Source organism: Chroicocephalus ridibundus, chromosome 2 (assembly GCF_963924245.1).
Source record: "Chroicocephalus ridibundus chromosome 2, bChrRid1.1, whole genome shotgun sequence".
NCBI lineage: Eukaryota > Metazoa > Chordata > Aves > Charadriiformes > Laridae > Chroicocephalus > Chroicocephalus ridibundus.
The window spans coordinates 21,615,860-21,628,684 of NC_086285.1; the positions used below are offsets into that span (position 1 = coordinate 21,615,860).

General features: G+C 36.7%; 1 protein-coding gene across 1 annotated transcript in view; it reads right to left on the reverse strand.

Annotated features, from left to right (window-relative positions):
• PLXDC2 (plexin domain containing 2) overlaps positions 1-12,825 on the reverse strand; it is a 282,185-nt gene that overhangs the window by 35,883 nt on the left and 233,477 nt on the right. Inside the window, exon 10 of the mRNA XM_063324688.1 lies at positions 979-1,039. Coding sequence (XP_063180758.1) covers positions 979-1,039 — 61 coding nt within the window. The remainder of the gene's footprint in view (positions 1-978; positions 1,040-12,825) is intronic.

A 12,825-nucleotide genomic window follows, 5' to 3' on the forward strand; every position in this document is an offset into this window, starting at 1 on the left:
TTCTACTGAGAATAAAACAGAATGTGCTTTTCTAACTAGACACTTGGGGCTACGTTTTGCCCTCAGTTTCACCTGACATTACACTTCAGAAAGGCTATGTTGCTGAAATTCATGATAGAATTTAGCCATTTCAGCCAAAATGAAAAAGTAACTGCTTTTTTATGGCCATCAGGAGATTAAAAGTGTCATAAATTAATTTGTTCCTATTACTACAATCCCCATACGAAAAAAAATAAAACCAAAAAAAAACCCCAACCCAAAACACCTTCTAAAGTGAGGACACTGGGAAAGAACCAGCAGTAAGATATTTATATATGTGTCTCAAAAATGAACTGCTCTGGTCCAGGACTACCCGGAGTAACTCTTTTAGAGGCCATAGTCCCTGTTTGACAGTCCACCACTACCACAGTCAGATATCTTTCTCGTTGTCTCACTGCCTCTCCACGAAAGGAAATCCAAATGCCTTGTAGGTGTTTTGGTTTTTTTGTTTGTTTGTTTGTTTTAAATCTCTTTGAATTCACCTATGTAATTTCTTCTGTATGAAATTATTTGTGGAGATCTCATAGTCAAAATGCAATGCCTGTTTTTCACTTGAGACTACTCTGGCAGAGGGGTTTCTGAGATAAGGAACATCACAGTTTCTTCCCCTTTTCTGTCAAGAGTCAGAGATCTAAGAGAAAAACAGCGCAGGGACACTGTTTTGGGGTAGGCTTTCTGGAATTTTTACTTTTTATTTAAAGTATTTTCTCAGAGGTAAAATTTTTACTTTGTGTCCATTTTATTTCCTCAAACGGGGAGTGAAATTGCTCAGCCTATTTTTCTTTATTATGCCTTACAGCATTTCCACTGAATGATAAAGACAAATACAGCATGTCTTTGGCCTTGAAACCATGCTTCACAATCTGAAGAATATAATCAAATGCATCATAAGTGTATAAAAGGCCTCTGATGGGCTGAGGATGTAAACTACTCACATACCTCTTCAGGGCAGCCACTGTCTACCCAATCTTGCCGGTGACGGTCAAATCCACTGGAGCATCTTTAAATGATGAAATGGATAGAAGTTGTTGAGACGGAAATAGGAGGAAAACAAGAACGAGAGAGGAAGAGAAGAGAATGTCAGAGAGAATAAGTAAATGATGTGATTTAATTTAATATCCATATGATTTATGTGGTACTACTTTTATTCAAGAGGCTGTTGCTTGCAATATGAATCAATCATTTAATCCACTTCAGTGAAAGGCATTTCAATGAATGAATTATTATTTTAGTTATTGTGGTTTTTTTTTTTAATGTACAGTTTTTATATAGGAATATCTCCCTTCCACTGGATAATTATTCTTAAGACCGCACTGAGCAATGGCATTTTTAAGTTTGATGCCAGCCATGTGGATGTAAATTGGTTTAATTATTTCTATCCAACTCCTTAGGCATGAAAATTTAATCCCACAAAGGATGTAGTGAACCAGTCACTGCTTTTGTCAGGCAAGGTGACCTGAGACATCAAGATACACATATAACAATGCGATCGGTGTTCACAGATTTAGATAACAGCTCCTTAGAAGAGCTTTCATGACAATTAGAGAATACAACACAGCTGCTTCTACCTCCTCACTAGCTGCAGAAATTTTAAGTTGCATGCATATTTCTTATCAAATTAGGTGATAACCTGTTTGCAATATCCTTTCTCGTTTGCAATATGTAACAAAGAAATTTTAAAGCAACTTGTAACACTTTAATACAATGATTCCCCTGGCAATCCCCGTCTCACAAGTGTGTTATCAGTGTTTATACAGTAACTTAGAGTTTCCTAGACAACAGGTAGAATTACAAATGGAAAGCATTATTAAAACAGCAAGCAAATAACTAAACCATGATGCCCGACTTTGAAAGAGATTCTCCCCAGTTAGGTTTTTTTGTTTGGTTGTTTTTGTTTTTTTTTCTTTCCTGCATTTATTTCCTGCGGTATTTTGTTATAAGACAGGATGATGTTATTTGGCATTCATGTTTGTAATGTGCCTGACTGTACAGCAAATAACTTTCTCACTGTCTTTTAATAAGACTAGGAAAGCAAATAAGGTGACTGCTATGGTTAGCTGTATTTATGGTGTATGTTCTCAATGAAGTGAAAGATGCCAAGACATGACAAGTATTAACCTACTTCAACTGAGGTAAACAGGGATCCACTTTGGAAGAATGGAAGAGCAGAATCGTTCTTATAGTAGAAGAGGATGTTACAAGAAGATCTAAAAAGCGTTAACAACTCCCTTGGGTTTATAAACTTCTCTGCATAATCATTCTGAGCAGAGTCTGCAATGTCTTTGACAAAAGAGTTTGAGAAAATGTTGATTCTCTTTAGCTGGGTTTGCACTGATCTGATCTGCCTTCCACCATTTGCAATGTTACTAAAAACAACACCCCAACCCTAGCAGGTGTCATTTATCACTCACTCTATAGCAAATGACTTTTCCAAAAACCTGCTGCAATGAAGAGAATAGATGCCCAAACCAGAAATGTATTCCAGAAAGTACAGAGGCCTCCTTCCCAATGCAGGGGAATAAAGGCCACTGTGAAGAGTTTTTTCTTCTTGCCAAATGTGAATGAGTGAGTGAATGAGTGCTATGTTGGGAGCTAAGTGTTGCCTCCCCATCTTTGTGGTGTTCTGTATCCATGAATGCTTGAGAGAACACAGAGGACCTTGCTAAGTAGAAAGAAATGACGTGACACTCCAGCTATGAATAGAACATATTTTTTGGAAGTCTCAGTCTCTCTTACTTTTCTCTAAAGTTTGAAGAACTTAATTAGCAACTTCTGTGCCTATCTTGAAGGAGAACCAGACTAATTTTCAGATGTACTGAATACGCACAAACGCATTACGTTTCAGTCATACTGCTCTGGATAAAATCTAATAAGTTTGGCAATTTTCTGTACATCTGAAAATCAAGCCCAACGTTTAAATATCACACCAAGCCACTCCATAAATTCAACAGTAGAGGCAATTACTGCAGTTACATATCCATGCTAATTCAAACCCAACTGTACTTAGACTAGGAAGGATTAATGATCTTCCATCTTATATTTTATCTTGTATCTAAATGGCGTCAAACATAAGTCTCCAAAGATTAAGTGAATAAAAGCTTATCCCAGGTGCGCTCGTTTACAGTTCTTAAGTCTTTTCTGACAAACTACTGAAATACAGTGGCAAGCAATGGTCTCGGGGTTGATTTTTCCTGAGGAACTAACAAACCATCAAAAGTTGAATGCAACAAACAAGGACTTGGAATGGCTTTTTCAAACATCTGAGACACTCTTCAGATGACCCTACTTTAAAGAAAAATACGCTAAACCCTGGACACTGTTTACTTAACATTTTCTATTGATGTAAAGTTGAGTTCAAACAATATTATCAGAAAGCAGCTTTATCAGGAACTAGATAGGCTCCAAGCAAACCTGTTTGTGAACTTCCTTTGAGGCATGTGGCAATGAGATGTCAGCCGTAGCAGATACTATCATTGCTGTGTCGTTGAGTTAGAATTCTGGGAACTGTCATTTCAGTGCACCACCCACTCTACTGACTGCATTCATTTGTAGCATGGTGATAATTCCCTGTTGCCGTTAAAACATTGGAGCAGATTTGATTAGCTACGGCATTTATGCCATCTGTCAACAGGGCCATTTTATAACAACTTCATTTTCAAGTGATGACCAAAATCAGCTCCTAGCAAAGCAATAACAAAGATGTTCTAGGAAATGAGAATAGGGACATTCATGAAATGTAAGGAATTCCAGGATTTGTGTGGAACTCGGGAGTACTGGTTCAGGGAGCAAAGGGAGAATTAAAGTCTCTGCATGTATAACAATGATGATTTGGTATAACTAATGCAGATGAGTCTGGGTAATAAGAAAGATGTCAGAATCCTTTCAGTGAACTGTTCGGAGATGGAGATCTCATCGGATCTACCGGATGCCATTTACCACTATTTGGCAGAGAATATTTACATGACAAGAAGCGTCCATTCAGTGCATGAATTGAAATGTTTTGCTTCTTCTCTTTTAAGATAATTCAATGAGAAATAATAATAATAATAATAATAATAATAATAATAATAATAATAATAATAATAATAATAATAAATCAGCTACCCTGTATACAGAAAATTCATCAAGGTTTAAGCTGTAAAAGCTAAAAACATAATGGAAAATTATGAGGAAGGAAAAGGACAAAGTCTGGATGGAAAAATCTTTTCACAAGCTTGAGCTGGTATAAACCAATCAAGAGCATTAAAATGTACAACATGTGTCCTATAAACCAACTATTCCTTAGCTTGTTTGGGTTTTTTTTTGTTGTTGTTTTTTTTTTTCTTTTGCCAGGATATCTGTAACAGCATATAAAGAATGGATTTCTGGGAACTGAAGGACATTCCAGAAATCTGAAATGGTTTCTTAAATACCATGTAATTACTCAGCTCAGTTAAAATGTTTATCAACTCCTCTAAATAAAAGGTTGAACTGGAAAATTAAATAGAAAATTGACCAGACAGAACTCTTTTCTACCTTTAACCACTAAGGAAGGCCTATTACATTAGGAAAAAATTCAGACATTTGCTAAGTTGTTTGAATTACTAAAAAAAAATTAGAACATTTTAAAGCGGAATTTCTTTCCAAGCTGAGGGAGATAGGAAGTATACCTAAAAATATATTAAAAAAAAATAAAAATACTGTAAGCCTTGAACTTTGTGTCTGTCCAACTGAAAAAAACCCTACTCATAGAGCAATTTTTGGAAGAAATAAAGCACTATCTTTGTGCTCAGTCTGGCTTTGCCTCCCTTCACCACAGAACAGGCTCCATTTTGGTTCCTCCAGCCTTTGAATATCACTTTCTTGTCACACTGCGATGTCTGGGAAAAGACTGTATTTTCCTCCTTTTGTTATTTTCCACTTTCCCGTGTCACAAACGCAGAACTCTATCATAGATCGAAGTGCTTATGAAGTACGTGTGAAGTGTCACTGTGAGTAACTGCGATATGAATTTGTAAGCTATTTGAATGGTATTTGTGCTCAGCATCTAGCTCAATACACCCAGTCGTACATCTGAATTCAAGTATAAATGTGTTTTCTGTATATATACTTTACTTAAACATATTGCTTAATTAAACTGTACTGCAGAATAGGATGGCAATTTGAATTGTTAGAAGAGGATTTGCTCATAATGTAAGAATAGCTGATTTTGAACATACAGGACTACAAACAGCCTGTACTATTTGAATGTTTATGAAAAATTCAAATGTAATTACTAAGGCATAGTTAATACTTGATGCATCATATCTGTGTCTGCAGCACTGAATTCCATCACTGTCTTAACATTTTTTGCCTCTCAAAATTTCCGCCATTCAGGTGATGACAAGGAGGATCAGAGAGTGGGACAAATTTCAACAGGCAATCTTCCACCTGATGATGATGGTTTGGAAAAATATAGCTACATGTTCTGTAAAGTACTCCTGCAATATCATGTAAACAGAGAATTGAAAAGATGTTAAAAAAAAAGCGCTGTTATTTTACTGTAAAAGAGATTGAACACGAGTAAGACTCGGTATTTGTAGCTCTGACATGACATGTGAATAGGCAGTAGGAAATAAGGACTCCCATGGGGAATTCTAGCAGTGGCAGAGCCTAAGAATAAAAGTGGGCTAAATGAAGTAAGTTTTATTTCTAATTCAACTAGAAAGAAAGGAAAAAACCCTAGTTAAAGTGAGACTTGGCAGAGTTCTCATTAAAGAAGAATGGGAGGATATTTTCTATAATCTTAATGTCAGTTACAACAACAAAGGAAACATCTTGAAAAGCAGATAAAGAATAAAAAAGAAGCTTGTGCTGAAGGCTCTGCTTTGAATAACTAGAAAGAAAAAGAAAGTGTAAGAGGAGGGCCCTAGAGTCAAATCTATGAGATTAAGGTATCGGAATTTCCAACAGAATCAGCAGAAAATAACAACAACCAAACACATTCTCTGGGAAGGTGCCACCCTGAAATTACTCTCTGATACTAGATTACGTTCTCCACTGCCTTTTACTTTGTGCATTTATACCTGCACAAAGTGGGTAAAAAGAGCTAATAGCAACAGAAGTTAGCAGAGAATTCTGATCTGTTGGCATTGATACCTGTTTTGCACACAATAAATTACTCAAGGTTCGAGGCACAGATCTCTGAAGCGCTACTGAGTGTACTTCACACTCTTGTTGATGATCCCAACTAGCACAACTAACCCACCTTTCTCACCTTTACATGATTGTCTAAACTGTTTCCTATCTTTAAATATTCAAAATGATCACTTCAGTTTTAGGGTGGGTGCTCCCACGATCTTAAACTTTTTTTTCACAATATTACATATTACATTTCCTTCTGGTTAAATAAATAAAAGTGAATGGCCAGTTGTATTGAAAACTGCTTTATAATGCTTTGCACCGACTGTTATAAACAGGCTTCTATGTTTCAGCAAATTACCCCTGGATGTCCATTACACCGACAATTTCAGAAATACAGTTAGCCTGACACACCCATTGCTTTGTTTCTTGTTTTTAAAATGAAAATATGAAGGTCATCTTTGGAAAAAACATTTCCTTTTCCACTTTAGAGATGAGGAAACAGAGCATAGGAGACATGAAATGATTCAGATGACATAACACAGAATTCCATAACGGAACCTACAGATAAGCCCAGATTTTCTGAAAACCAGACAAGTATACACTAATTCATAGCTCCTATGCTTCCCGTAGTACTCCCAGACATACGAATTGTAGAACTGGGAATGATGTTGAAAAGCATCAAGTCTCGAGTGGCATGCACCAAGGCACAGATCTCATTTACACATCGGCTAAGCTCCCTTTTTTATTCATATACTTCTACAGGGATTTTGCCCCTTTATAAAAAAACACTGATACCATTAACAAGTAGTAGTGTCCTTGGGACAGGATGAAAGTGGCCCGGTGCCGAGTGATAGTATGAAATAGGGCTGTTCATATTTCTGTTATCCCCATGCAATTGCGCCCCATGCATGAAGCCCCAGCAATCGTGCAATACATAACACGGCTGTTTCAGTACTAGTGGGCATCAGCATCTGAGCTGCTAGAAAGAGAAGTGCAGAGATGTTTTGGTGAGGCTAGGTTACTGCTCCGGTTATATCTCATTCACAAATCTAAAAAGACGAAGAAGTCAAAGGAAGCAGGAGCTATGACAGGAGAAGGAGGCATAATGCTAACCTGACTACATAAGCTAATGTTTATGTGCTAATAAAGGCCTGCCAACAAATCAAGAGAGCATTCTGCACAAAGAACATAAGACAGTTTTGAAACTGCATATTCCTACTACTGCATTTGTGGACAGTATGGATGAATTAGGGTTAAGAAAAACACCTGCTCTAAAGGCTCAGTGAATTCTTCAGCTAGCGAGCAAAAGAAAGGAAGGATATGAATCATCCTGTAACTGATTACGTTCAAAGGATCTTAAAGTTCAGAAAGTTATTTGTTTCCCAAATTAGTATTCTACTTGCATTTCGTTTTTTCTTTAACAGTGAGTCAAACTCTGAAGTTAACATTCAGCAAAACAGTTCACCAAAGAATTACAGAACAGTTGGGGCTCATCGGCTTCTTCATTAATTGTACATACTAATATTCGTTGTGATATCCAATGGGAAGCAAGTGGTTTCATTAATGCTATATGATAATGCAAATATTGTAAGAGTTAATAGACCTGAACAGAGGGGGAACTCAAGATGTAATGGTGCACAAAAAAGCCTTGATATTTAGGAAAAATACTGAGAAAACTTTGTTTATTTCCCTGAAACTGGGAATACGTCCTATAGAGAAATGTTAGAGTCTCCATTGTTTAGGGGACTGGAAAGACTGATAAAAAAAAAATATCCTATAGAGAATCAGTAGAGTATGTTGAGAAATTGAACAGTTTGCCTTAGCAGGTCTTAATCTCAGATTATCCAAATTCTATGAAGACATACGTGGATTTCAGATTCGTCTAAATAAAAATTTCTGGCAACGTTACATAGGAGTCTGTGTATAGCAATATGTAAAATTTAAAATATTATGCTAACAAAAAGAGACTTCATTTATGGCCCTTCCTTGAAGGAAGGCTAGGAGACAAATACGATTGCAGTGATGCTCAAGTTATATTGAGGGGTACAACCATAAGAGGTTAGCACTTCTGGAAGGCAGTTAAGACTGTTGTGATCATTCTGGCTGTTTCCATACTAGTAAAATAAACATGCCCAGAAATGTTCCTTGGCACTGAAGACCACTGGCACAGAATGGCCTGTGCCTGAACAAGCAAACTCTCTCAACCTTGAAAACAAGGAGGCTGCACATAAACTGCCAACTGGGAATAATCCCTGGAACAGCCAACTCCTGCACCATGCCTGGGAAGTGTTCTGGACAGTGCTCGTGGGCATGGACTGAAATCACATCAGGGAACATCATAACTATTTAATGGCACAGACAATCGTTTTCCAATGCCCAGGAAGCTTCCCAGGCTCTGTTTAATTCACAAGTAATTCTATGTAAAAAAATATTTGGTATGGGAAGAGGAACTACAGCTGTACAAGTGAAAGTTTTATACGACCGCTGAACTGACCATTAAACAAATCTAACTGGGACTGCCATTCTGCATTATATTTCAGTGGAACAAAAAAAAGTAAAGAAAAAGAAAATTTGATATAGTGCAAAGATTTTCCATTAAAAAAAAAATCTTGATTTATTCCATAAAAAATACTTGATTTATTTAATTCCTTGTTTTATCTATCTCCCTTGTAATGAGAGCAGAGGAAATGAAGAGTGACCGTCACAAAATTGGTGGAAGACATCTTTCTCCATAGTAATGCAGTGGGTTAGATGCTTATATGAAGGGAAAAAAACTAATGCTCCCGCGCAAGTACATTAGCATTCATTCTAGGGTTGGTCAAATTTTTGTATTTTCTTATAGAGAACTGCTGTTGTAGGGCCTAACTGCTCTCTCTAGAAACTAAGCATCTACTTATGTTTTCTTTTTTTCCTTTTCCCCCTTAGCTTCCATGTTAGAACTTTGAAGCATTTTTCGCTCTGAAGTCAAAACTCCTTATATCCTGCCGTACTTGACTTCAGGAGTAGTGACCATGAACTATTAAAAAATCACTGTTTTCATGAGGGGAAGAAACTAGTCAACTTACTTCTAACTCTTCTAGTAGCACAGGAATAGTAGTTAGCATAAAATAATATAAAGAAAACTATATACGATAGTCAACAGAGAGAGAAGTGGATAAAAGTATCAGTAGTTTACCAAATAAAGATAACTCTTCCAGACAAATTAGTACTAGTTAGGTTAAGGAAGACTTAGCAAATTTCAGAGGTGTGAAAAAGAGATGAGTTGGGACTTTACACACACAAGAAGTGGAAGAAACAGCCTGAGGGCCAAGAAGGCAACATAAGAAGGCTAAAAATTATGCTGTAGAAAAGATATGTTGATATCTGATTATTTTAGGTTAAGATACATTATAGTGAGACAACCAAAGAGGACTTTGAAACCCTGACTGCACTCCTTTGTCTTCGAACACGTGCTCATACAGAGGAGGTTCCTATCTGCAGTTGTCAAAATCTTCTTGAAGCTGTCTCTGAATTCAGGTAAAGCAGGTAAAATTTCTGCCTTACCTGGTAACTTCCCTCTCAGTGTTTTTGAAGTAATCTTTACCCTTGTGTTTAAGTAACTATCTTACTTTTTTTATTTGTTCTTATTTCTGTTCTGTGTTCACTCCATCATCATCTACCTGTATTTCACATTACTGTACCACGCAAATTAACTTCCTAACTGTTTTGCATTATACTTTACTTACCCAGTGTAATGCATGAGCATGTTGTTAAGTAGAAATATTTTCATTTGTTATCAGGAAAGCCTGTTTTCTTTGAGCTGTGCTCCTTGCACTCTTCTGATTATACAATTAAAGCCTAATAGTGGCATTACACCACCATTTGAGACATTTCTTTGGGAATCAGCTGGGCTATAATGCCTGGTATAGTAACACAGTCCTGAGAAAACCCATCACATGGCTTAGAATGATGACCAGAAGTCTGAGTCAAGTTTCTTAAAATGTCTAGGATACGTATAAATTGCATTCTGAAGCATCTGTCTGTGGAACCCTTTCACAGGCAAGTGTCACCTTTCACCAGTGAAACAGGAACATGTTTGAATCCAAACTTTCAGGTAGTAGCTATCAATGTAAGAAAGGAACAGATAAAAATGAAACCAAACAGAGAAGAATTTGGGGCTGCTGTGTGACTGACCATGGTGCAGTTCTGCCAGCAAATGACTATTTAACTCCAGAGTGAATGTCTGTTTAATAGTGCAGGGTAATACCCACTATTATCGCTATAGCACTCAGGGTGAACAAACAATGAAGAATTAAGTCTGATCTCAAATCTGTTGTGATTTGAAAGATTTATGGCTGGCACAGAAATTGTGGTGGTAGATATAAACGGTTCATCTAAAAATGCGTGGGGTTTTGTCTTATTGTTCTAAAACAATAAATGAAGAATAAAAACTTGGTAGCACGTAAAAGAATTGCAAAAGAAGTTTCTGCATAAAAGAGCTGTGCTACCTACCTATTTATCTAGCATTTTATCACTATGGTATCTTAGGTGCATCTGTGAAATTAAGCATGTAAATTAAACACAGATTTTGTGATCTTCTTTCCAAATTAATCAGCAAAAGTAAATATTCTCAAAGGTATAAATAACAGATGGATGTCTACTTTCCCTCCTCTCAACGTGATTTAAGTGCTTAACTGTCCTCTGTATCTTCGATAACTACTTCCTGTGTTTATAAAATAAAGTACCTTAGGAACGTGCTATATTTGATAGACCTACATGAGTCGCACTTTGCATTAAGGTCTTAAAACAGTCCAGACAGTGGTCCTTTTGGTAATGACTGTGATATCTATGTCTTGGACAAGCTGTGTTGCAAAACTGGATACCACAGAAACCTAAAGAGTACATAATGAACAGAGTTTCTAAGCTCCAGAAGACACGGCAACATCTCTGGCAAGGGAACCAATAGCTAGTGAAACCAATCTCAAATTTTGAAAGGCAAATGATATGGTAAGAAACACAAGTATACAATATGAGTAGTGGGAGTGATGTGGCTTAAATAAATCACTGTGTTTATACCTAGATTAAGAAATTTCAAAATGCTCCCAGTCTCCCAGTCTTCAGTTTCGGGATTTCATGGAAAATATTTAAACAGAAAGATTAGGATTTCAGGGTAGTGACAATTGTAGCAATCTTCTGCCCATTTTCTAGAATTAATTTTAAGTTTTGTAATCCGGCCTTGCATTTCTTAAAAATTTGCATCAGTTATGAGCATAACTGTTGTCCTCGTGTTGATCTGATTTACTCAGGAAAACAAAGCAGGCATACATATGTAAAAGTGTGTGACTAATGCTGCAGCTGTAAGAAAACTTTCTAGTTTGTGTATGAAAGCAGTATTCAAATTCAGTTGTGTAGATATCAAATCTATAAATGATAGGTAGGGATAGTTTTATTCTCTAGCTTGGGGCTGCTGAGAACATCAGTGAGCAGAAAGCAGGACACTGCAGAAGAACATGTGGAGATAGGAAACTCGAGGAATGAAGCTCATAAGACAAAGTTCTACTTATGCAGGAAAAAGCTCAGGTGTTTGCTCTGAAAAAGTATTCCACATAGCTCTCAGGCAGTACGTGTCCATACCAGCTATGAACCAGGCAAGGGGTTATTCTACTCTAGAGAGTCCTACGCCATATCTAATGAATTGACTGGTCTTGCTCTGACATGTTCTAGGCCTCTGAGAGCTACTGCATCTTCATTAGAGTTCTCTTTGGAGACTGAACTTTTAAGGTTTATTTGTATTAATCATAGGAATTGTTCCAGACAATCTGTGCTCAAGGGGAATTACAAAAATTCCACAATAATTCTGTGGAATCCAACTACTAACAGATTCCACAAACTTATCCAAAAATGTAGAAAGGCCATCTATCTGTTATTTATCCATGCATCAATCCCAGCAAAAAGTTAATTTATCTGGCTGCAGGCTAACTTTCAATAAAAACATGTTAAGAGTTCAAGATCATCTAGATTCCATAACAGTACTTTAAAATGTACCGTTATGTACATTTTACTGATATGTACATCTTTACTGTTATGTGTTTTTAAATGTACCTTCAGGCTCACTGAAGCTTACACTGTCTTCTAAACAGAACTGCAATCCCACTTGAGAAGATCTATTACTATGATCTTGTGAGGCTTCTTTCAGCAAACAATACCATCACTGGGCTCACTCTGGTTAGAGAAAATGCTTTGTTCATTAAGCACTTTGGTGCCACTTTCTTTTCTTGCTTTACTCCCATCAGGCTTGCCGTGCATACAAAATTCTCAATTATTGAATGCTAATTTCCTAACAGTTTCTTGCAGTTCATGCGTTCAAATTAGCTTGTCAAATTAAGAGCGAGCAGCTTGGAAAGGATTTGAAGAAGTTGGGTGTGGAGCAATTTTCTGCTCAATAAAGTATAGATCTAGTTATCGTACCATTCTTATCAGTAATGTATCAGGGCTGACAAATTTACACATTCCTTCTTGATACATTTGTTGCACTTGATTAAAAAGACCAATTACTGTCTCAACACAACTTTTAAAACAGAAGAAAAATATGTTGTGTTTTAATCAGAGCAAACTCTGACAAAGGGCGTGTATTTCTACTTCTCAGATTTCCAATACGATTGCTCTATAATTGTCAAAGAAATAGTATGTAAGTTAGAAAAATAG